The sequence below is a fragment of the Egretta garzetta genome, unplaced genomic scaffold (genome assembly GCF_000687185.1).
Source record: "Egretta garzetta isolate BGI_Z169 unplaced genomic scaffold, ASM68718v1 scaffold170, whole genome shotgun sequence".
In the NCBI taxonomy this organism is placed as follows: domain Eukaryota; kingdom Metazoa; phylum Chordata; class Aves; order Pelecaniformes; family Ardeidae; genus Egretta; species Egretta garzetta.
The window spans coordinates 166,181-193,363 of NW_009258380.1; the positions used below are offsets into that span (position 1 = coordinate 166,181).

Below are 27,183 nucleotides of genomic sequence, written 5' to 3' on the forward strand. Positions count from 1 at the left end.
TCAGTCATAGCGTACAGCAGTCCACCAAGATAATCTTTCCTGCAACACTGATAAAGCATCTTTAAGTCAAATTCATACTAAAATCTAGCAATGTACACAAATGCACATAAACTATACTTACGCTACAGTAATGCATGCTTCTCTAACCACCTGGGATCTGAGATCCTTGGCCGACAGCTTGAAAGCGCCATCCAACAACCGTAAATGCTGGAAAAATCCATCGTACTGTGCAGCTCCAGCAACAAGCAATGACCGAACTTTCTTCAGCTAAAAAATGTAATGCATTTAGTTTAGGACACTACCAATATGCGTTTCAAAATAAGTAACAACTTGATTGCAAAAATGTACACAGACATGTTTTTAAAGCAAAGCATCATTGTGATATATATGGCAGTAATTTAAGAACTGTAAAAAAATTCTACTACTTGAATTCTAGAGCTAAAAGGTCTCAGATCTCCATCTAAAAATATACAGATATGTAATTCTGTTCATACACCTGTTTCCAAACACTAAGATGCCATAAACATGATAAAAAATAGAAATGCTATGTCCACACAACCATTTTAATCCTGCAAGTGAAACTTATCACAGCCACACATAAGAGGTACTAACACTAGCAGTTTACCTGCAGAATATATAATTTTGCCCAAGTGTCAACTGAAACACACAATGGCTTTTAGAAAAACCTCCACTTAAATGTCAGCAAAAATGTATTTCGGCCTTTTAAAAATACTTGCTCAAACCTATTTAGTATATGGAAATTCAATGGTTAAAAATTAAAACAAAATTTTTTTTTTATTATTTGGAGTGTAATTGCTTTAGGAGAAACCATTTTAAAATATCTAGCTGCCTGTGCTTTATGAAACACACCTACCCAAACTGGAAACCAAATAAAAAGTTTACCGCATTAGTTCGTTGATCCCAATCATGTTTGTCATCTGAGAGTATTTCCCTGATTTTGTTCAACGTTTCTTCAAGTTCTCGACTAGAATAGATCTGAAGTGTTAGCAAAACAGAAAATATATATTGTTAATATCCCAGGTAACTGATGAAGGAAAATAGCTTGAGAAGACCAAAAATACAATTATAATTGTGAAAATCTTGCAGCAAATATTCCAGAAAACTGTGTAAGAGGTATAAATGAGCATTTTAAAGGAAATCTTTGAGGATATCACTGAGTAGTGAATATCCATTAAAAGAAAAGTCGAAGAATAAACATTGTCCTCAAGATTTCACCTCTTACCCTTGTGATGATCTAATCAGATCTAGAATTTCATTAAGTCCATTTAAAAAAAATATATAAATCACTACAAGCAGAGGTTTTAGATAATCTGTTATGATACTATTGCAATTCAATTTCATTTTTATACCCACTATTACAATGACACTCAACCAACAGATTATAACCCGATGCAACTCTTCTGGGGCAGGGACTCTCTTCTGCATTACAATAGTGCATGGCTCTATGAGGGCCTAACTGGGCTGCTAGTCAACACTAAAATTAAAAAATTGTTTGAAAAAACAAATTAAAACTTTCAATAGCTTCATACGTACTACTACTCCAAGCCTAGAATTCATTAACTTATGCAGTCAGTAAAATAAATGTAAGGAGCAGCCTCCAGTCAGAGTTCTCTATTCTCTACACAGCAACTCCAACAAAACTGAAGCCTGACCAATCTAGTCATACATCAGTCACTATTTGATAATACATGAATTAATGTATTTATTGATAACTGTACATGTATAAGAGTGGATTTCTAAAGAAGAAAAATTTTAAAAGTAGCCATGAAAACGTATTAACATCAGAAATAAACTGACTTCCCTTCTCTTCTCCTTGACATAAGACACAGGATGCTCTTTTCTGCTTCCACTGATAATGCAAAACTTAAAAGTTCCCCTTTCCCCCTGATCGAGAACAAGTTGAAGAGGGTATGAAGCAAGTTACTAATCAGAAACTTGATCTGGCCAAAATTTTTTCTAAAGCATATTTTCAGCTTAAGATTTCCAATTTTTTGGATCAGAAGTTGTTTACATGAACAAAATGGCCTAAACTGATTTGCCCATACACAGGCATTTCGTGCCATCTGAGACATATCCAAGACATCCACACGGGGCTCGCAGATATGATTCAAGACTTAAGGAAACTCATACCCTTCTAGAGTGAAAGCTGGAGGCCAGCATGGTAACTTCCACAGCACCTAAACAGTAGTGCCTGATGCTCCCTCAGTATTTAAATCCAAGATGTAATTTTTTTATGTGCAATAGCACAGGGCATGTAGAAGAAACAAGGACCAATAGTTAGGACATCTTGCTTTGCATGAATTGGTGAATAGCTTTGACACTGGTCTCTTAAACACACTGTTCAGCATGCATATATGCATCTTTTATTTCATTGTTAAAAGATTTAGGAATGTCTATCTTCTGTTCTACAGTTCAGCTGAACACATATTTTCTAGAAAATATTTCGTTTTCCTGGACAACTTCAAGTTACTACAGAAGTTATTCCAAATACATTCTAATTTTCCAATTTTCTGAGCATATCAAATGAATTCAACTTAGAATAGACATGGGACCTTGACTCTATTGACATTTACTTTTGTTTCAATGCTTTAACAGAACATGGTTATAGAGGCCTCTATTTCATGCTGGAGTACTGAGGAGGTGGAAGACATCCATACTTTAACACACCTGCATATCTGGTTTGTAGGATAAACAGGGTAGGAATCACTTCAGAACGAGATGAGTTAGTACACCCAGGCCAGCTTCACTGTCATGTGGAAAACAATTTCTGAATATGGTTTACCAACAAAATTGAAATTTTTATTACCACACAGCTGTGTAAGCTTTTTCAGGGTATGCTGTGGAAGCAGCTTTGCAGTTCTGCACAAGGGACACGACTGCATCCATAAAAACCAAAGAACTACTCCTCATGATTACCGTTTTCTTCCTCCTTAGAAGTCAATAAACATCTGATGCATAACTTATTTTAAAAGAGTATATGATTTAATGAAAACAGTGGGTCCAAGTGTAACAGACTTTCTACTCCACTGCCCACAAAACCGAACACGAGTTTTACATCACCACTTAATATACTTGTGTATACTGGTAGTGTATAATACTTGTTACATGACATTTACACATACACTAATTTTATCGGTACCATACTATTAAGTCGTCTTATCAAATTAAATTTCCATTATCAAAGAAAATTTTTATTTTCCATTTAAAAGTGGAAGGGAGTAGTCACTGGTTAACTAACGATGAAATTCCACATTACGGTGACCCTAAAGCCGTCAGAATTTGTGACACGATTTGCGACCTCCTCAGGCTCTCCCTCCTTTACCACCACCCACCTTGCCCTGTCTCCATCCCAATTCAGGGTTTTAACATAGAAAAAGCTAACCCTACAAGAGGAAAGGCAAAAATTTCTCTGCCAACACAGCAGCCTATGCCAACTTATCACAAAGAAGTGCAATAACAATGGAGGCAGGATCACACCTTTTGGTGGCAGTTGAGATGTGTTTGGTGCACACTTGAAACTTCGTCTGAGGCTCTGGTTAAGGCACAAATACCTTTTGTAAGCTGTCTCATTGAGTGGGTTCTCAAAAATAGGACATTTTTTGTTGTCAGCTATGTGTTATCATAGACCACGTGCTATAGTTGCTGCCACAGGATTAAAACATGCTAAGCAACAGACAAGCACAGAAGTAATATGTACAATGGGTTTATGTCTGCCTTACTTGCATGCCTAGGCAAAGAAATCAATTTTTCTTTAATTACCTGGCACAAACAGAAGTGGATCTACACAATTTCTGCTATTCCAATTGGCATTATAACGAGGAATTTACTAAATGGCATGATTTTATCTTGTCATGAAATCAAAACTAATTCCAGTGAAAAATCCCAAATTGTCAAGATTGTCCATACCTATACTAGTTTCAGACAAATAAAAGGTAATATTTCTTTTCTCCCTGCCCTTGATTAATTATGCTTTTAGAAGGCCAAGATGAAATTGTGTGTTCAGCTGATGACATAATACATATTTTTGTCTCTAAGTTCCCACATCAGAATTGTTTTTATAAAAACAATTATATTTGTTTTGAGACAAATTCTAGCTATTAATGGGAGTTACTCCTAACGACCTGAACACAGAATTTTCTTCAATTTAAGCAAAAGCAAATAAAGTTGTAAAAACATTATGGTTGCAATCTTAAATATGAAGGCACAATCTTCTCACACCACAGTACTTTTTTTTGGCCCACAGATCCATCAGACTAGATCTCAAACACACCCATCTTCTTCATAAACTGCTGTTACCCATTAGAGGGCAACACACACACACATCATTAAAGGTAAGTGCAACATCAAAGACGGAAAAATTAAAAGCTCAAACACAAGTAAGTGTAATAACTACACAGATGGAAAGTATTTCCAACATGGGGAGTACAAACTAGGTATGAGTAAACAGTATGATATTCCTAAAAAAAAAAAATTAATGATGAGCTGTCATTGGAACAGGTTACTGGAAAGGCACCATTGGAGGCTTTTAAGAATGAGTTAAACATACAAACACCATAAGTAACCTCAATTTACTGGCTTAATCCAGATGCACTTATCTTGATTCAGAACTGGATCCATTTTTCCGTAATATAGTTCGCTTCCATACTTTCACTGAAGCAAGTACTAAAACCCACAAGTGTGATGACAACAGAAAGACAAAGGAATGGGCCCAATAACGTACAAACAACTCCCTCTCCCCCTTCTGTCTAACAAGTTTCCTTTGCTTTTAGAATAACCTGGCAAATTACAGGTCATAAACATTCTTTCTTCACAGGCTCTAGGACAGAAACTTTTCTCTTGGTCATTAACATGGTCTTAGACATGATGTTAGACAGCAGGAAGTCATTATTCCTAAGGGTAGAGAAAAACACCCTTTTTTTTTTCCTGGTCAGCACGTCTTTCTTACATTCACATCCATGAAACAAATAGGTTATATTGAGGCTAGTTAAACATTTCTCCCCTGTGTCCTCACCTCAACTCAGGTGAGATTAGTAAAGACAAGTGGGTGTTTCTCCTCCACCTCCTGCAGTTTAGGAATGACCTACGTTCCTAGGTGATCCAGCAATCAGACAGAAAATCACATGTGCTCATCAACAACATAGAGTTACCCCACTTTTGTTCATGTAATGTTATTAACCAACTTGAGCAATTACAGTATGCTGCTTGGGACTGCAAATATTAAGGCATTGAACTACAGGCAGCATATTTTCTGTGCTGTGGAATACAGCTCTGTTCAACATAATGGGGATAAATATTAAGAGCTCCATGGCTTTGCCCTCTAAAGAATTCCTTAACACAGTTTGAAGAGGCAGAGAAACAAAGCTCTTACAGTGTTAGACAAAGATTTCTTCAATGTGACAGAAACCATGGAGATAAAATGGTCCTTCATAAAAGCAGACAGTATTTCTGCCTACAGGAGGAGATCTAACAAATAACTGCACTATCATCTCGGGAAATAAAAATAGAACAAAAGTACATATCAAGAAGAGAGAGCTAGACAAAATCCTTCTGGTATTTGGGAACTATGGCTGACTGAGTCTCTGGTTGCCTTCCACACCTCAGCTGCTCAAGGAAAACTTATTCAAAATAGGTCTAGGAAGATACAAGCATGTTAAATGACTCAACTGTGTGAAAGTAGCAAGTATGTGCAATTCCCACACTTAAAGAACAGAAATTTTTTAATGATCTTTCAACTAAGAACTCAGAATCCAACAGGTTCATTAGTATTCAAATAAGACACCAGATTTTTTTTTTTTTTAAGTATTGCTACAGATGAGGACATGCATGCTAGAAACCATCATTACAATTCAGACACATGTGAAAAAACAATTCTTGGGGTTTTTTCAATAATTTGCCTGTATTATTAGTACTTGATTATCCCATGAAATTGCAGTCCTAGATTTTCCAGACATTATGGAAATATTTTTCTATTAAAATTAAAACATACAATTATTTTCAGTAGCTCCCTGGAAAAGATTAAGAAAAGCAATAGTGGATTTTAGCTGAAACACAATGTGATAATAATAAGTAGGACAGTAAAGAAAAGGTGGGGTTTTTTTGTAACTGGAAAAAGTAAAGAGCTTTCCGTGGAGTCTGTAAATTCAGAAAGAAGGAAAAGTAATGACACTCGCTTGGAAGACTGTAAAATGAAAGAGGTTTTCTAAGTAGGCTAACACAAAGTATTACAAATAGTGTATTTCTGAAGACAAATACGTGTATACACAGAATCTTACCTGTACAGTAGGAACATCTGTAAATGCCTTAATAAAATCATCCTCATCCACGGCTCCAGCTCCTCCTTCTTTAGAGGAACCTACATAAATTTAAATACTGTTAAACAATATGTAATATACATCACGGTTTTCAAACTGACATAAACATCTTTCACAATACCAATTTTCAAACATTTAAGATAATTTACATAAATCGTGAACATTCATCATGTGTAAAATTGCAAAACCTTGAACTCTGATTTCACCATGAATAATAAAGTTATTTTTTTCTTCAAAAATGAACAATTCTGAGCAGTTTCTAATTTGTCAAAGTTCATGGTTTATTATTTTTATTTTTGTATTTAATTGGAAACATGTTTAGTACAACAATCCTCTAGCAGCTGTCTGCATAAAATTCTGAGATTTGCATGCTGATAATACAAGTGTTCCCAAATAAAGCATAGAATTTCAAAGTATTTACCAAATCAAGAGTTATTTGTCATTAAATGGAATTCCTCTGGATGAATTTTCACCTTAACACAAGCAATCAACTCTGGAATGCATAGCAGCCCTACACCATTCATTTACCTTGTGCTTCCCAGTATTCTCATGAGGAGCTAAGTGTGAGGTACATTTCTCAGTCCCAAAGCTCAAAGAACTTCAACAGAGATAGCAAAGACATGACAAAGGGAATGTTGTGTTGAAGCAAAATCTGAACTCCACTGATTGGTGGCCTGCTTCTTGGAGTGCTCATCCCCACGGGTGTTCCACAGTGGGGCTCCAGGATTGTATCACTTGGAAGAAGCTCTCCAGAACCTTCCAGACACATTACTAAAAAACTATCAACATTTTCTCTCCAAAACCAAAAATGTTTTCTCTCCAAAAGCTCCCATGACAGCTATGCAAGTAGTAGGGCACTTCTGTGCAAGGTAAATGATGGAACTATTCTCACATAACATGCAAAGATGTCCCAAATCCCACGCAAAACAATCAGGGAAAAGTACTAACAGGTAACCTGCTGGTTTCACACTAGCATATAGTTACCAAATTCCATTAAAATCTTGGGTAGAAACCAAGGCAACTCTAAAGAGGAAAATAATTTGAAAACAGTGCCTGGATTTAACTTTCTTGCAAATACTAGGGTTATCAAGAAAGCCCTTTTTTAAAGGAACAAACTCAAGTTTGCTATCAAATCAAAGACCAAGGTCATCAGATCCAGGCTGCACTACAACAAGTATAAGGTGAAGCTTGGCAAATCCTTAAAGATTTTCAATAATCAAATCAGGCAGGTAATATGACAAGACAAGTTAACTGCATGACGATAATCAGTCCAGTAGAACATTTTCTTCTTGAGAGGGGGGGGAAAAAAAAAATATATAAAAATCTCTCTACAGCAAATGAGCACTCAGGAACAAGGGTCTTAACTCTTTCAGAGTGAGGCCAACAGGACAGATGGCAGAGTGTCCTCCCTAACTTGCATAGCACAGCTGAAATGGAGGCATCAGAGAGAGATGGTATGTATTTTACTAACTACAGAACAAATAATAAACATTAGGAAAAAGCAGTTATGGCTGAGTGGACAACTGGAAAAAAAAAGCTAGGACTTCTTGACAAATAAAACTCTTGATGGCTGCACTCTTCAAAAATGCTTCAGTTTACAGTCCCTGATGTCCTATTTATTAGTGCAGGGAATCATGTCTGCTGTGTTTGTATACTTGTGCAGTTTGGAAACATGAGGAAACTGCCACTACAAATTTGACAGCAAAGTTACTAGATCTCAAAACCCCTATGCAGAACAAGATCTCTTGCATGCCTTTGTGGCTGCTTAGTATAAAAACACTGAAGTAGTATCTAGCAGAAGTTGGACATAGTGCCTGCAGTATGATATAGGAACATCTAACAAGTTTTGACAGCCTAAGCTCAAGGATGTTGTAAAGAGATGCTGTATGTAACACACTTCTACGTGTATATCTCCAACACCATCTGTCATAATTGCCAATGGCAGCCAGAAGGGAAAGAAGAAATTATAAACGCCCATTTATTCTCCCTCCAGACAGTAGAGGGAACAAGTCCTTCCACAAAGACTGGCTAAGAACAGGGAGGGAAAGATCCCATTTACACTCAGAACACACTCTTCTGCCACACAAACTTGTACAGCTCCTAAAAGGGAGGATGCCCTGGTCAGAATACAATTTTGCTGAAAGAAACCTAAAAAGGAGGAATTTGGCACAGGGGCACCATGCTAAATTAGGTGGTACAAACAGCCGCCTGGATGCTCAATTCATAACCTCATTTGTCCCTCCCGAAATACTCCAACACTTAAGAGTCTAGTACCAAAATAAACACAATCAATACACAGTACGTACTTGGGAAAAGTAAATGGAAAAGAAATCTGAAAGTAGCCAAAAGGCTACCAGAACGCCAATCTTTTAAAGGTTAAAACATAGTTTTCATATGGTCAAAGAACTTTTTAAAATGTTTAAAATTATATAAACAGTTCACAAAAGGTTTCTGTTCCTACCAAAATTGTTTTAGTCAAAGCTAACCCACTGTGTTAGTCACAACACAGTAAATCCCTATGAAGCTCATACTACATGTTTCTTTCCAACCTGATAAATATTAAGGCTACAGTGATCCTGTGACACTAAAGGCAAAACACCTCCCTGCAATTAACAGCTTAGACAAGTCTTGTATTATTATTAGGTTATATAACTACCCAAACGCCACTGTTAAAGCAAGGAAAAAAGTACTTTGCATTCCCATCCATTACTTACCAATTTTCTGCCACGGGAATAAACTTACAGAAATCAAACATTAAAAATTGACACGTACAGGCCATGAACATAAAAGTCATAGAAAATGTCTGGATTTCAAGTACTCATAGTGCACTCCTGTACGCTATAATGATTAAAGGGAGTGAAATTGCCTTTGCTAAATAAGTAGACGTCATCTTTAGTATGCCTTGAACTATTGCTTTTAAAATCAGAAAATAGCATGGATTACATGACAGATTTTCTATCACCTTAACATCATCCAATAATGCATCCTGAAGAATAAAAGAAAAACCTTTATCTAAGGAATAACAATTTATTACTTTAAAAAGAGAAATAGGAAGGACAGACTACTATTTAAAATCCATTTGATATAATCCAGGCACACAGCATTTCCCACTTTCCCTAGTATCAACAACTGGTTTACTTCTACTTTTCTTTGAAATTAAATACACCCAGAAAATTGTTTTATTGCCTCTTTGCCTGGTAACAAGAAAAGGTTGTGGTTTTTTTTTTTTTTGGCAAGTGACACTTTAAAAGTTATCTCTAAAAGCACATTCACTTTTATTTCATTGATCTTTCTCCTCCAACTCCATGATTATATATGCATACCATAATAAAATGTGAAGTAACTGTCTTTTCTTTACATTGTATACAAGTCAGAAGGCCATACTGCACGAGGAGGAAAAATATTGTTCAACCTTTCTCTTCCCTTCCCAATCTCTTCGTAAGTACATTTACCAATTCTGTTTACCAATCACTGTTTCCGTGGAGACTAACCAAAAAATGACAGAACTCAACCCACTGTTTCCCAGTTCAGGAGAAAGTCTTTTTACTGTGCTAACAAGATATGTAATAGTCACACACATGCAGATACCTTCAAAAGACTTCTCATACTTTTGTTAAGGCTTGACTCTCCTCCACAAAAGCCACAGCAGAGCTTTACAAAATTCTCATTTCAGTACTGCCTACAGACTCAAAATTGATGTGTCTGACAGAGCACATGTATTTCTGATAAGTTGTTTCGATGATGTTGTTGCTTACCTTCTCAGACCAAGCTTTGATTATAAATTTCTTAGAAGTATCTCTCTCAAGCGTTAATGCCTTCCACTGAATAATGCATGTTCTTAACCTTACCCATAGAACACATAATCCTTTGAGCAAGTACAGACAAGTTCAACTACTGTATTCTTCTTAATGGCAAGGACACTATAAACAATTCCAAGGGGCTGTAACCCCACTGCATTTAAAATCTTTAAGTGCTCAGCAGGTAACTAAAATCCAGAGCCTTATCAACTGGCTTTTTCTTAAATGACTGCAATTCACATTACCCTACCTCTGGACTCATCCCACTGAATCCAGCTGGGCCTCCCTCAGCTGAGACCCAGAAGAGAAATGCATCCGAAGGAGAGGAAGAACAATGTCCACACAAGACATTTATCTACATTATTTGTTAGTTTTCATTCAAGAGCTTTACTTATTCTTGTCCTTCAAGCACCCTAAGACACACTCACAGAGACACCTGCAAGCCTAAGTTACACTGCAGGAAGCTGGCAAGAATCTACTAAACATAACAGAGTTGTAAATTACAGGAGCTGAAGCTCCTCTGAGTTTTAGGGTCGGTTTGTGGTTGGTTTGGGGGGCTTTTTGTTTGTTTTTTGTTTTTTAAACTTAAGTTCAATGAGTCTGGGTATGGAGGCAAAGGAAACAAACACCTTACTTCCTGTGGACTACTAAGAGAGAGAACATCTTCGTAAGTTAAATTTAAGGATTTCTATAATTTTGTGAGGCCCTACGACTCTTTTTTTTTGAAGAAAGTTTTTTCCAGTCACAAGGCTTTGAGTTCAGCATTGTGAATAGCTCAACACCAGGAAGTGTACTATATGCAAGCGAAGAAATTACCCAGTCTTTTGCAGAATCAGTTTTCTCACCCAGGAATTAATTCCTGTGGTTTTCTTCTTCCCTTCTTCTGACTGAAACATTTGAATCTTTCCATCATATCACAACTTCAGACTACTCACTTGCTCTACCACCAGGATGCTCTCCCCACTAGTAATTAGAAAGCTGTGCATGATGGGATGAGAAAACAACAGAACACTATATGGGAGAAGAAAGATATCTTTAGAGCAATACTGGACTGGTATTTTTGTTTTGAAACAAAGAACTGTTTAATCAAAGCATGCTTAACTGTTTACTAAAGCATACAAGCACTGGTCTAAAAATAAAAAATTGCTCAACTTGTATTTGGTAGCCACTCTTTACTAGTCTGGCTCAGCTTTTTCTGCTTCTGCAGCTCTTTTAACTGAAATTTCAGAACAAAAATTTCCCTGTGAAAAAAGGGAATTTCAAAACCGGTTCAGAAACTCAGGAGTAACACAACTCTAAAACTTTGTTTCACTTTTTGTTCTTAAACACTTTTCTTAACACACTTCCTTACAAAAAATTTGTAATTATTTTCTGATACAACATACATCACAAATCAAATGTTAATAAACTTTGAAAAGGGTACTGTTACACAAATGTCTTTTATCCCTCAGAATTCTCTAACTGCACGAAGTAACAGTATCTTACTGAGCAACACATCTCGAGTAAGATTATGTGGATCACAATTTTTTCCTGAAAGGAACAAAAAACACCCCCCTGAAGCTATACCCACATCTCAACTAATTCAAAAGCTTCGCTTCTTATCTAGCAGACACTGAAGCAGAAGTAAAAGATGCAGATCATTCTGGATTTAAAAAAAGTAGTTACCCTTTTTGTTTTGTAGAATAATAAACAATCAGCTGTAAATTAGGAACTGACAGCAGCTTCAGCTCAGCATAGGGTAAGTGGACAGGATAAGCTCAAGTACTTATTCACCTTTTTGTATAATAGGTTGACCAGCAACTCCCACTCACCTCCCTCATTCTAGCACTAGTACAGCTGAATAGAAAATCACAACAGGGAGCGGCTAAGCTGAGAATAAAATAAACTGGCCAGGAAGAACAGTTTCAGTGAGGCAAGATCCCTGGCCTGCTTCACTGTGGGGCCATATAAACACTGTACTAGCACAATCCAATCGATGACTTAGGATACAAATGAGTTAGGGAAGAAAATTACTCCAGGCAGCTTAAACAGCACAGCTGCTGAAAGCCTAAGTATAGGCTGAAGGGAGTAGAGCAATACTCAAACAGAACAAACTCAAGAAAGGACAAGCGCAAAGGCAACCCAATGGAATGGACAGCCTATCTCACTAAACACAATGGAGTAAAAAAAAAAATCTAAACAAAGTGTTGATACCAAACGAAACCAAAAAAGGCAAATGCAGACACACAAACTACAAATAAATTAATAGATTACAGCAACCATTTTTTGAATCCCTTTCAATGACAAAGACACAAAACCTAATTGTTTGTGAACACAGTTCTTTAGCAACGGACAGAGACAGTGCTCAATAACTGAATTCTGTTCCCAGTCCTAGCGGACAGATGTTCCAAAGGTCATACTTGATTCTTTCTTTGAATATACATTCTGCTGTTTATTCTCTCTGAAACTAGGATTTTTTCCTGAATCTTCTGTAGACCTCAGACAGTGTTTGCAAAATCTATTTATTTATCCTTCAGTTAGCCCTTATTACTATTTGATAAAACTGACAGCTTACTTTTAAAATGGTACCTGCGGGGGCAGGAGCAGGAAGTTACCCGTGCTTCATGATCTGAATTACCACCTCTGAGACAGCAAAGGTGAATTTTAAGATGATTCTCATAAAGCCCTGTGCATAGACTGAATTTCAGTGACTCAGTAAGGAATATCTTTATCTTTCCAGGTATCATAAGATCACTGCTGCAGTTAATACAACAGTCCAGAATAACATTTAGGCACTTTTCACAATTCTGCTTCTGGAAAACACGAACCAAATGATTGGAAAAAGTAGCTGAAGATTGAGCATCTCTGAAAAGTCCCTTCATATTTTAAATTATTGAGTCATCTAAAGCAATTTGATGTACTGTACACACATACCTTGACATATTAACAGAATACAGGAAACCGGTGGCCTTACCTCAACCCCATCAATGTTCTAAATGTTCTTATTTCCCTGTTTGAAAGACTGATCTTTGGATTTTAATCGGAAAACTTGAATTAAAAAAACTCACCTACGACAAGCAAAGAACTATTCTTCAGTCTCAAATATCTGGAAAAAGCACGAAGGTTTCTTTCATGAGGTGACTAAGAGTCACTGAGTATAGATGCCTTTGGCTTGCCTGCTTAAGTTAGGAAAACATTTGATAGCAACAAAGTAGCAGCACTTGCTCTAATAAAAACTACTTTCATCAATGTTAGACAACGTGGATTTTTTTGTAAACAAGGCAGCTTTACTTGTGCATAGTTACACTGGCAAATCTTCTAGGATGGATACAATTAGACTAACTTAAATAAAATTATGTTTGTGTAATAACTTGTACCAGGTTCTACTCACAGTACAAACTGTACCAGCCAATGCATAATTCTCCTGGTGTAATTGTTAGCGTCACTTGCTGGCTGTGCCATACAAGTTAAGAAACAGATCACGCTACTAGTTGCCACAGCTCTGCCAATAAAACTTAGGGTAAGACTAAACCATGGAAAGCTGTAGTGATCCTAGTTTAGACAAAAATTTTAATCTGCAGAAATCCAGCTGCCTTTTGTCTGCTTTCTGAGGCAAAACCCCAACTGCATTTGGAAACAAATAATTCCCCGTCCTCAAAAACATCTGTTATTACAAACTTGTCTATATTCCTAGTGCTTTTGCAAGCACACACCTTGCCTACCAGAGAAACCTCACAAATAAAACATAGGAACCACTGGGAGATTTCCTTATTTGGTTGCTCAATGCATCTGTCTCATGGTAATTACCTGCATAAATGAGAGAGAGGAATGGGGAGAGGAACACCAGAAGGAACATGTACCAGTCTCTTAAGCCATTGCAGTTCATGATTTATTAACTTAAGCTAAAATAACTTTGACTTAAGCTGAAATGCCTTTGACAAACCCATTGGACAGACTATTAGGATCAGTAAACCTATTCAGTTGTTCCAACACAGCTCACCGGAGGTTTTTCTGAAGTTGGTTGTCAAAATAAAGTATATTTTTAAATCATCAGATACAACACTGAATCCAAATAAGCCATTTTTTTTTTTTTGGCAGAACCTCAACTGACAAAGCCTTCACGTTGTTTTAAACGATCTTAGAATACAATTCCAGTTATAACTAAGCATATAACCAAGTATAACCAAGTGTACCATCAAATATAACCAAGCAGAATAAAAAAGCCTCAACTAGAAAGCCCACTAAGGAAACTGACAGATGAATTCTGTCATGTTCAGCCCCAGTGACTGACTGAACTGACTTGTCCACCTCAGCTCCTCCAATGCCAAAAGCCATTGTTCCTGAGGCACCCAGGAAGTCATTCAAACTGAAACAGCTGCACAAACTGAACAAAATAGCAAAATACCTTCAAATACCTTCATAATATCTTCTATTCCTTACTTTATCTGCCTACGTTAGAAACTTGGCAGACATGGTTAGAGAACTTCTCTGGAGATCCCACCTGTATCGCACCTGGTTCATTAAAACATTCCTCCTATGTGCCAGAAACATTGCATGTGAAAAGAAGTTTCCACCCAGGAAGCGAGTGTGCTGTCTCCAAGGGCTGAGATGCTAAGCAGATCTCTCCATACAATTACTCACCCCAGGAAAGAACAGGAGCAGGAGGGACAAGAAGAAATTACGAGTGAGCTATGCTTACAAGGAAGGCAGTGGAAGGTGTTTAACTGTTATGACAGCACATCTCAATCCTTGAGGTGTGCCAGATTAGCCAGAAGAACATACATGACTCGTGTATTAAGAGGAAGCACAAAGTAATTCTTACGTGGACTGAAGAGACTGCAGATCACTGCACCAGCATGCATACCTTAAAATCTGGAGCTGGTCTTGAGCATGAAAATTCCTTTGGAATTGTGTACTGAAAATTACATTCTCTGAGAAATTCAGTCAGTAGTATTTGAAGCCGATTCTAATACTGAATGCACAGTTTCAACAACTTTAGCCTCAATTCCTACGTAGCACACTTTCACCAGGTATAAAAGATTAATAATGCTACCTCTTATTTTCACCGGCATGCTATGGAGATCAATTACATTCAGAAGCATTTGTGAAGCACATTGAAAATACGAGACCTATACAACAAAGAAATTAATAGTGTTTTACTTAGTACAAGGTTTGGACAGCATATATTAGGTAACACCAAACCCTGGGTGTGGAGAAAAACAAGCAATTCCATGAGCAGCAATAATACAAAAACCTGATTTCTTTTAGGCTTGCATCACTCTTGATTAATGTCTGTTTCTACTCAACTAGAAGCTCATACAGTCATCTTCCAACTCATGCACAGTGTTCATGCTCATACAGTAATCTTTTAAAGCACTCATGCATTTCTTTTCTCTACTGGCACACATTTTTCACAAATACTTAAGAGAACATACATTTGAGATCCTGGCTCATTTGCCCAGTTTCAACAGGTGAGCTTTAAAGTTCTACTAATTTTATGAGCATGACAGCATTAGCCTTATTTTCATCATATCGCTTTCTAATAACCTAGTATTTGCATTTTACTTTAAATTTGTTCCTAGTTTTACACCTGAATAGGGAAAACTGCACTCATCATTTTACATTACAGAAATTACTGAGAACAACCAGGAACACAAACAGTTCATTTGTATCATCTATAAATTGTGTTGCAAAACAGACTGGTTTGGGATACTGTAATTTTTTGGAGTTGTTGTGGTATAATAGTTTCAGAAAAATAGTATTTTCATTATTGTTGTCAGTTCTCTTCAACTGTGCATTCTTTTCTAAAAGAATTTAAACAGATACTGTATTAAGAATAATTAGAATTAACATTGCCTGTCATTGCAAGCTACACAATTACAGGTTTTATATGTTTTAAACAACACGCTTTTATCTTCTACTTCTAAAAATTCACTAGTGCAAGACAGAAGGTCGAAGTGACTTGATTTTAATGTATTGCTTTTCTATTTTTAAGAACATTTCATTTGTCACAAGTAATATTTGCACCTTTGGCAAAAATACTCTACTTAAATTATAAAAATAATTTGCATCTTCTGCTTCTACATGCCCTGCTTCTCTATTTGACAGCATATATAAAGAAATGAAACAGGTTGGGTTTTTTTTAAGACCCTTCTCCTCCCCCCAGCCCTACAAAGAGGAATCACACCTGCTACTTTGCAAAGCAGTTAAGGCAGGAATGTTTTGGAATGGTTGTCTTTGCTTACTCTAACACAGCCACAGTCCATAAGGGCTCAAATTGGCAGGGTCAGCTGATACCAGCCCAGCTTCCTCCTCCCTCCCTCTCTGCTTCCTCTTTTTCCTTCTGGATTCACCCATATGAAAAAATAAACAAATCTCTTCCCCTTTTACTGCTTGGAAAAAAACCAGCATTCAATGTTAGCGAACTAAACAAGGGGTGGGTTGTCTTCCTTATTCTCATCATTGCCTGGTGGTACCATGATTGCTAGTGGGATGTTTGGGACTACTACACAGGGTAGAGATGTCAAAAGAATGTTACACTGTGCGGTGAGCTCTTATCACCAGACCTCTTAATTTCCGCTCTGCTGTTACTCTCTTCTTATTTTATCCATTTGTAAGCTGCCTTCTCAGCTATGAGCCTTTTGAGAGAAGACTACCAGATACAGTATCGTGCTTATACCAACATAATAAATCCTACAACCTAACTGAAGCTTTTAGAAATGAGTGCAAAATAAACTGAAGTAGTATGAACTACCTGCCAACTGTCCTTGGGTGATGCACAGAAAACAGAGAGACTAATGAACAGTAATTATGAGTACTATATATTCTCCAAAAGTATATGTATAGGTGTGTGTACCTATATATATCTATAATTTATCATATTTGTTTATTTTCATCTGGGTTCTTGTTAATGTTGCTTTTTCCAATCCACCTGCTGAGGCTCGCTGCGAAGGAAACTATCTGTTAGAGGAATGCAACCCCAGTGACTGGACAAGCATTTATAGTGGCCAAGGAGAACAGACCACCGATGATGTGCAAGGAAACCCCTCTCCTGAAGTGCTGTTCAGGGGAGTAAAACACATCAAAATCCAGGGAAGGAAGTTAACTGATATTCACTGTGGGGACAAGGAAGCAAACAGGTATCCTGTAACAAATCCTCCGATTCGGACTCTGATACCCAAGGCTGATCTCAAAGGCGGCTCAGAAAGACAAAAAAGCTGATTTCAGCTGGGATCTTGCAGAAAAATCCTTGGATTTCAAAACAAGCTGGAAACCAAAAATGGAAGCAAATGCCACAGAATGTCAGAGATGCTTTGCTGACCAAGATTATGTCAGAGCAGTTTTATGTCATACAAAGGGGCAATATAGAATAACAAAAAAAAGAAATAAAAATCCTGGTTTATTTCACATGACAAATACAGCTCTTTGGAAATCACTTAATGAGGGCTAAACAAATACAAGGATAGACTCCTGAACTTACTCTCTGCAGAACTCAAAAAAAAAAAAACCAGACCAAAACCCACCCAAATCTGAGCATTGATTTCTATGAAGCTTTTTTGTGCAAGTAAACACAGAACTGTCTTCCTGAGTCTGAAGACAATTGATACAGCAAGCACGAGTTTATCCTGTTTCAAGTCCACTCACTAACAATTTGTAATTACAGTTCCACAATTATTGAAATGCTTTTAACAAAAATGTTTCTTAACTACAATATGTACTTTAAATGAGGTTAACTTCACCTGGCTAAGATTTCAGAAGGCAAGCATCCATTTTTCACTACCACATTTGTTTTATGCAAAGCCTTTCCATTTAAACAATTTCCTACTAAAGCCTCTAAACACTTCAAAATGCCTTCTGCTGGGAAATAGAGGCAAAAGAAGCAAATCAGTGCCATTTTAATACTTGTCAAAGAAGTGTATTGCTATTATTGAGAAGGAAAAAAAAAAGGCATTATGATACTGACAGAAAACACCGTAGACAGATACACAAACTTCAAATCAGTGCCATTTTAATACTTCTCAAAGAACTGTATTGCTATTATTGAGAAGGAAAAAAAAAAAAACATTATGATGCTGACAGAAAACACCGTAGACAGATACACAAACTAAATGAACTTCCTAAAGCTGGGAATAGCTTCCTACAGTTAAGAATGTGTTCTTGTAGTTAAAAAAAAATAAAATTGTATGGTATCACCATAGTTCTCACGGCCTTCTTTTGCCAAAACTCTTCACCTGGTTCACCCAAGTTTTCCAGTTACTTGATTTCTACCTAAAAGGAGGTATTTTGAATGTTTTTTGAGCAATCATCAAACCTTAGGAAGCCTTTTTTTTTTTTTTTTTAAGAAGTAAGACCATCCTAAAACTGAGGGTTCTTTCAAATAACACCAGCATCAAACCTCAAACTAACACAATTGCAGTCTTCATTGGGGACCAGATTCTTTGAACAGTTTAATAAAAGAAGGCAACATCACAATTTTCATGTTGGAAAAAACGCTTTTTGCATGCACACACATTTTTTTAAAAGAAAAAAACCCAACAATGTCCCTGGGGTTTCACTTCATATTCTTCACGCTTGGCATCAACAACATTCTTACTCCAAAATATCTTTTTAAACAGCAGTTACAATAATTCTGACATTTGAATTAATAACATCCCCTTTGCTGTTTTGTCACTGCATGATTCATCCTAAAGCAACATAGGTTGTTTCAAAAAGCGGAACATCCTTATTAGCGTTAAACAGTAAGCAAAGTGTAATAAGACTAGTAGGCCAAGACACTACAGATTAAAAAAAGCTGACGAACCATAGGTAAAAATGCACGATGCAGTATCTTCCCGCTGAAGACAACTGCTAAAAAGTAGAAAGTCCACCCTGGTTCAAATTACAACATTAGGAATGACCTTCCAGTCCTACAGAGCGCTTCTCAAAAACCATGCAACAGAAAGTTAATACCAACTCTTGTTATAACTGGGTTTCACCAGCAAGCTTTTCTTCCAAATGCCACATGGCTCTATTGAAGTATCACTATCCTACGCTGAATCCATTTTAAAGAGTACTGACTTAAATTGATATTTTGGGAAAGGAAAGGAAGCCAGTCTTCTTGTTGAGGTACAGACTGAGGTTTCCTACTAACATCTAGACTACATAAAGCTATGGAATAGTACAGAAGCAAACAATTCCCTAGAAGACTTGCAACAGGGAACTCACATTTGCAAGAGAGCCTGCCAAAGCCCTTTAAGAGATCTTGGAACAGCACAGGGACAAGAATATAGCTCATTTGGCTAACATACTCAACTTAAGTCTTTTTCAACTGTAAATTATAGTGTCCCTTACAATCAAAAAGCTGCCTGCCATCCTGCCAAGGAAGAGCTCATGAGTATCCACTTCTGGAAGGGTAGAACACACCCTGTGCACATTCTCAGTAAGGAGGCCTCAGAGCAGAAGGATATTTCCACAGGCTGTGCCACTTGAATGAAGTGCTGAAGGCTAGTGTGTCAGAAGTGGATCAGCTGTGCATTTCCTGGCAAAGGACTAACTCGGGAAAGCATATTGACCACGGAGTAAGAAATAAGCCAAACAAAGCACTGCCCCATTCAGTTGAAGACCCATCACTTCTCATTCATCACAAGTAAGAAGGTCAGTGTCTGAACATCACCCAGCAGTAAAGTCAGACGAGAAACAGACTGCTGGATTTCTTACTCTTAGGGCAGTACCTCGCTGAGGCTGCCTGGTCTGATACTCTTCTGGCAAGCTGTCTTCTACAGACTTAATCACACCTGTCAGCAAATACACCAGTTCTACAAGCTCACCCATCCCTACTGCTGACAGGAAAAGATCTTGCACAGTCATTCTCTACACAAGGAGAGAGAATTCCAGCCCAAGTAGGACACTGCTGTTGCTAACGTACATAGCTGTTTCACCTGCCTTCCTGGACAATGATTTTGCATTTCCAATGCCACCAAAGTGCATTTCCTACATTAAACAGAAAGTGCTCAATACAGCGAAAAAATCTCTTCCTGCATATTGGACAGGTCCTTTCACTCGAACAGAGTATCTGGTCAGTGGTGGGATTATCCATTTCTTCAATAAGAAACATCTCCATGGAGTATATAATGAAAAGTCAAGCACACATAGCATCCGAGGTATAATTAAGCAGATACCAGCATAAAGGAAAGCAAGCAGCTTGGCTAAGAGGTTTGATTTTCTTTGCCTCAAGACAGGAGCCTCCACTCCCTTTTGGAACCAGGAAAAAGCTGTACTTTCTTTGTTGTCACCTACAGCTGATCGGAAAACACATCTTTCTAAAGCAATATCCTAGGAAAAGGATCTCTGGACTGTAAAAGGCAGTTTAAATGAATGCAACTTGCAGTAATCTCAGCCTACGCTCAACACTATTTCTACCTGCACTAACAGTTCTGCCCAGTCACAGAAGCCTGAAGAGAAGGACCGCGTTAGCTGTGGGTCACTGACACGACTTTGGAGATTTTTGTGAAATGGAAAGAAAAAGCAACACAGTTAATGGAACTGCTGCCATTTCTTCCTCCAAGGCTGAACTGCAACTTTATAGTATGTATACACATATGCATGAAAGAGTCAGAAAAAACTTAGGCAAGCAGGACCAACAGGTGGCAGAACTGTGAGGTGAGCAGTTACGAGCCTGAAATACCTGTAGCCAGTGCTTATGAGGGAAAGGTGAGAAATTACATTCCCACTGATTACAGGCTTGGAATGCAGTGGTGAGCAGAAGAAGGGTTTGGGACTGATATGGCAGAGCCTTAACAAATCAGCGAGAGCAGAACCATAGGATTTGCTCATAAAGCTGGCAATTTTGAGGCTGGAGAAAAATCTCAGGTGTCCTTTAGGCACCTACAAAGCAGACCCTACAGGAAGCGGATGTGAAAAAGCAGCAAGGTTTGTTTATTAGCCATAAAGATCCATGAAGTCTCAAGATAAGCAGAACAGGATGCCCTAACTGGACGCTTCAAAGACCGTGGTTCTCTTGTAGAATAGAGTTCTCTAAACCCAGCATTTCGTCCTGCAATGACTGTGTGCTTCTAGAAACTTGCCCTGTTCACATGCATTTCTCTAGCAGCCGTTTCTGACTACTGTCAGATGGGACAGCGGACTATATAGACCTTCTGTCTCCACGGTCAAGCACCTGGGCAGTCTGCACAACCACGCCATAGATGCACATACAAAGAAACATTCAAACAACAATTTAATCAACATTACAAAGGCTAGCCAAACATTTAATCCTAAATTTTCAAAATTCTGACTACAGACATACTAACAGAATAAAAAGAGGAGAAGCAGATGCACATGTGAGCACTCCTCAGTATTTTTCAGAGCTGAAAGGAGATGGTATAAAGCAAGGAATGACCAAAGTTCTCTCACTGTGGCATACATAAACTTTGTGCTGTTACATGTTTTTTTTTAATTTTCATTTTTTGAAGTTTGGCAATATAGAAAAAGGAGGAAAAACAATGTAATATTTTGGTTTGGTTTTTTAAAATCTCCTTTACACCTGAATTTTTAGATAAACTGGGGGGGGGAAAAAAAAAAAAAAAAAAAAATCAGTCAAGTGGTTATTTTGTTATTTCCCTTCCACTGCTCTCCTATCTCCATGTTCTTACTGCAGAGCATGTAAAGTGAAAGTCTACATGTAAAAACAATTTTATATTAAAAACATCCATATTTAATAAAATATTATTATTTTATCACACATCAAAAGAAACAGGAATCCTGAGCATTCAGTTCTGATACTATATATGCTAGTCTTGCATGCAAAACCCACCATGCTTCAGGTTGAAGGAGATGATAGTTTTACTGCTTATTTGTGTAATAATAATAACAATAAATACTAAGAGTCAATTTCAAGAGATAACTTCCTTTAGGAAGTCTTTTAGGTAGTACATTCTGATTCATATTGCTATCAATTTTGGAGTTATGCTATGGCAGTGTTGATCCCGCCCTATGGGAATCTTTTCAATTTAAGAGGAATTCTGAAGATCACATTAGAAAAACAATAAATTGTCAAAACATTAGCTATATCTTATTAACATGAAAATACTTAAGGCAGCTTTCTTTGGCATGTATATCTTCTTTCAAATTTTATCTTTGCTTTGCAGTTCACATAAGGGAATGTAACATGAATAGGAACATGAAAAAAATTACTTACTCTTACAAAAATCCCTTACTGAAAGCATCAATTATTCATAAAAAAGCCACACCTGAAGCATGGTATATTTCCACTTAGTTATATGTTTTTCTGAATATGTACATGAACCATCAAAAAAGCTACCACTTCTTTAGCAGTAAACAGTTGCTTTTGTTAGATTACCCCCGCCCTAAAAAAATGCGGATTTCCGTGTTCAAAGATTATAATTAGTAAGCATCATCATTATACTGCTTTGAAGTCTACCATGCAAAAAAATCCTGGCAAGGGTTTTGGCCCTCGTTTTTTCTTTCATAACCAATTTCACAATGCTCTGACAGTTTAAGGAATAATAATAAAAGCCATTCAGATGTAACATACAGCTCTGCTGAGGTATATGGTTGATGGCTAGTCCTTTCTAGCCATGTCAAACGTTGCAGAGCTACAGTAAAAAATTCATCTACACAGACCTACTACAGAATTTCACAGTATATTTATATATACAGTAAGTGATGTGTGGATTCCATCAGAGGCACCCATATATACATTTTACCAACACAATTGCTATCTCCAGATGTTAGTTTTATTTATAATATGAGAGGCCTTTATAAGCTAAATGTACATTCACAAAACCAGACAGACATGCACACACCTTTATATATGAATAATTACGTAAAACAAGGTCCCTTGCTGATTTCAGCTCTGCAAAAATACTGCAGTCATAAATTAAACATCACCTTCCAAAGTTCTCTGTTTTGTGCCTGCTCTGGCAAGGTTTCTGGGAACACCGATAAGAATCTGAATAGCTTTACATTACCTCCAACCTTAGGCCCACCAGCTGATCCTGGCTTTCTTGCACTGTTTGAAGGATTTCCTGGCTTTTTAGGTGCCGGAACCTTGAAGGCTGAAGCAGCTGATGATGGCCTATTTCCATCCACTGACTCTTCATCATCAAAGCTTTTGTCTAGAAAAATATACATTAAATAAAAATACAACTATTAGAATGGATGTACATTTATTTCCTAATCAACTATTCTGCTTCACTTTTCACAAAAATTCAGAAAATGTATAAATAAACCCAAATATTTATCACTGTGTCCTCTGTCTCTGACCTAGGAATAAAATGACAATGAGAAAAAAACAGCATTTTCTACATGTTAAGTACTTACAAAATGTTATTTTGCCTTCATAATTACCCCCTGTAAAACCGAAGAGAAAAACGAATCCTACACATTCATTCCCACAAAGGGAAAATATCTTTGCAGAGATTGAATATTTTTGCCCATTTCTGAATATTTTCCCCAAAGGAAAGCCCTTAATATATTTTTTTATCATTCCAGTCTACCAAAGACAAATGCTTCTCCCTTTTCTTCTTTTACTCATGCATGCATTTTCTGCTACACATCCTCCCACAATGTGTCTAACCAGCACTCCCTGTCTCTTTCCTTCCACCCAGATTTTTCAACTTACAATCACAGATCCTCTTGCAGATCAGCCGCCTCATTCCTCTGATAGCTCTTCAATCCCCTCACCCTAGGACGGACCCAGCACCTCACATGGCCACACGCAGTAAATTCTCAATACTAATCAAAGATTCTATCAAAAACTGCTCGCAAACACCCTAGATCCACCACTGAGATTTGTGCCGGCATCTTTCTCTCCCTTCCCCGCACTAGGTGCCGCACAACCAATGAGCTGCAAGGTGACATCATCTTCTGGGAGCCACCGCCAGAGGAAAAGGTGAAAATTCTCCATGCAAATAAATTCATTCCCACACACGGTATTTGCCACTATTCCAATCCTTCATTAAAAAAAATTAGACAGGCAGACAATACTCCAGGGTTTGCACTCCTCTTTCCTATATTTTCAGGTTTGTGTGTTTTTAAATCAAGAAATTAATCTCTAGTGACTAAATAAAATAGTCTCAATACAAAATATTCAGCCTTCAAAAAACACACCCCAAAATATTCCAAGAGTAGAACGTAATGGTTTCTCTATTCACTTATGGAAGAAGGATTTATCTATAAGCTTGAGCATGGAAAATGCATCAGCCTATGGTTTCTATAATAAATAAAATGGGCGAGGCAGAGCCACAGCTGCACTACAGTAATGGAAGACCAATTTAGCATATTACCTGCTCTAAAACCTGCCATTTCTAAAAAAAAATAGAATTAATTGCAAAGCTTTGTTATCTCTGGAATGTTGACTATTTACCTTTCGCTTATTTGGAACTTGCTCCCAGTGAAATGTCAACTATATTTAATAATACAGCCTCCCAAAGGAAGGCAGCTTTCATTAAAAGGGTAAAGCAAGGTTTTGTCCAACCGCATCTGCGGCGCCCTCAAAGGTTAGAACACCCCACATTTAACATGTCCGAGATCACTGCCGCTATGGTTAGCACATTTTTCTAGCATTAGGGAAAAGCTGCGTGGTGCACTAACAAATCTTCATGATTAAAGAAGAAACAAACGACCACAAGAAACATCTGGATCCATACTGACAATTTTCACTAACATAATTTCCTTCTCTCCTACAAACAGCGATTTTTAAGAGAACCTTGCTAAGAATAATCGTGTTTGGATACGTAAACTCTCAGAATCACCCCCCCCCCCCCCCCCCAGCCTGTGCGTTGCCATGGAAACAGCACTCCCGCTCAGCACCCGGGTTGAGGCAGAATACATTTTGATTCCTGATGCTTTTACTCTTAGTATCTTAAATAGAACCAGACATCAAGATTTTTGAGCAGGGAAAACCACTAATCCAAATGCCAGACTAAGTGCAATGAACTAAACACTGTAATAGAAATGTAAATAGTAATGGTTAATACCTAGGATACCTGCAACATTACAGGTAATTTAAAAATAGTATTAAGAAATACCTTGTAGATTTTAAAACAGCATGAAGAGATGAACATTGACACACAGGTATGCTATCATAAAAACTGATTAAAAGTGGAAACGTGCTTTTCAAATAAAAATGGGTTTGCTGCTACATTTTTTTTTCAGTTTGGTAAAGAAACAGGATAGACTTTCATGTTAGTATCCAACAGCACTATAATGCAGCACTGATATGCAAATATTGCACAAGAAGCCTTTGAAAAAACAAAGTTATTTGCAGCACAATTTTAAAAATAGTAAGTGAGCATTTTGCTCATTTATGCAGAAACTCCTAATCAAGAAAAACCTAAACAACCCCAAACAACAGTGTACTTTGGGAACCAAAGGCTCAGATAAATTAATTTTACCCTTACCAAGCTATTCATTATGGAGTATTGAAGATGGAGAATTGCAGAAGTTACTGCTCAAGCCCAAAATAGCATTTCAGAAAAATGCAAAGGCAAACATTCCCAGCTACTGACATGCTGTGTAAATTACAGGACAATATATTAAACAATGGTCTTGGCAATACTGTCAAATTACTTTGCCTAGTTAAAGAATATTTTTTCATACATTTAAAATATTGGTAACAGTGGATTGAAAACCTACACTACGGAATAGTTTAATACAGTTTCTTAGTCCACATAAAACCTACCTTTTAAAATAAATTCTTTTTATTTTTAAATGCACGGGTATTTTTGAGAAACATGGAACTGATCTTACCACTGATATATGGGAGTTCTTAACTGGACTTTTCATGTTAAAATAAGTTAAAAATTAAAGTACAGTCACTAAAAGCGTTCCAAAATTATAGCACAGTACAATAAATGTATAAAATTGATGGGTAAAAAGGATCTTTTTTAATTCTTTTAAAGCTTAAGTGATAATGCAGACGAGTTTCTTTTGTTGTGGCTTTTATTCTTTGTTTGTTTTTAAATAAACACGAGCAGGAAAATTTGTACCGTCTCTTACAGACACCAGAGATTTTCTCCACCCTTTTGGGCCTTTACACTTTTATTTCCCTAGGCTCTATTAACAACATAACCCCAATTGATCTTTGGGGACATTCCATTTTCAGAAAGGCACGTAGCAGTATTTGTGAAGGTCTGAAACCTGAAGTTTGTATTTGTAGCAGTTAATGAAACACAAGCATTGTATCTGCTTCCAGTAGGATCTGCTTTCCGAGTGCCCTCACTCACGTGCAGCAATACACTCCTTTCTATCTCTTACAAGAGCAGCTTCATATACAATGCAGCCTACAGAACCCCAGCTCCAGGTATAACCGTTACTCCGCAGGGTATAATCAAGGTGCAGTTCTGCTCAAGCCAGCTGAGCCAAACCTGTTTACTACGTGCCTTTGGTTAGCCAATGGACCAGGGCTGGAGCTCCCGACTTGCCGACGTGCAGAGCGTGACGACGGTCGTACCGTCAGTATCAAACCGTGACCGTAATGTTAGTTTCATGCAGTCTGCAAACAAAATTAATTTCTACAACAGGATTCATAAAAGCCTAAACATAATTGACTTCAAAACAAATCTGAAGGATGCAAACACTTTTCCATTCTAGAACAGCTAGGTGGGTTTTATTCTAGCCAATTTTGAAGGCCAAAGAACACTTTCAGCGTATCAAATTTTACATATGTAATTACACCTGACAGCTAAGAAAGCACTATCCAAACAGCATTTTACAACAAAGCTCTAAGCTACTAAAAACAGGAATGCAAGACTCAATTTCCAAGCGTTAAAAGTTTTCCCTTCTAATGGCGGAAAGAGATCTGTACCGCATAGGAGTGTTCTGCAGCTACTATGCAGCACGCAAACTGGTATCAGTGAACTGCTGTGCATACCTACAAAACATTTCAGAGGAGTCACAGAATCACAGAATCACTTTGTTGGAAAAGGCCTTTAAAATCATCGAGTCCAACCTTTAACCTAACCCTGCCATCCCACCACTAAACCATGACCTTAAGCACCTCATCTATCCTTCTTTTAAATAACCTCCAGGGATGGGGACTCGACCACCTCCCTGGGCAGCCCATTCCAGCGCCT

The 27,183-nt window shown here is 37.4% G+C and overlaps 1 protein-coding gene across 17 annotated transcripts in view; it reads right to left on the reverse strand.

Annotated features, from left to right (window-relative positions):
* Positions 1–27,183, reverse strand: part of CLASP2 (cytoplasmic linker associated protein 2) — a 153,408-nt gene that overhangs the window by 70,421 nt on the left and 55,804 nt on the right. For 16 of the 17 annotated variants that reach the window (XR_004842303.1, XM_035896533.1, XM_035896523.1 and 13 more), the window contains exons 8-11: positions 23,077–23,223; positions 6,294–6,373; positions 904–996; positions 122–267 (exon numbers count right to left, since the gene is read on the reverse strand). Coding sequence is in view for 16 of the 17 variants with exons in the window: in XM_035896533.1 (XP_035752426.1) it covers positions 122–267; positions 904–996; positions 6,294–6,373; positions 23,077–23,223 (466 nt within the window). In the remaining variant the exon portion in view is untranslated. Of the gene's footprint in view, positions 1–121; positions 268–903; positions 997–6,293; positions 6,374–23,076; positions 23,240–27,183 lie in introns of those variants that run through there. The other variant, XM_035896551.1, reaches the window with a different exon arrangement.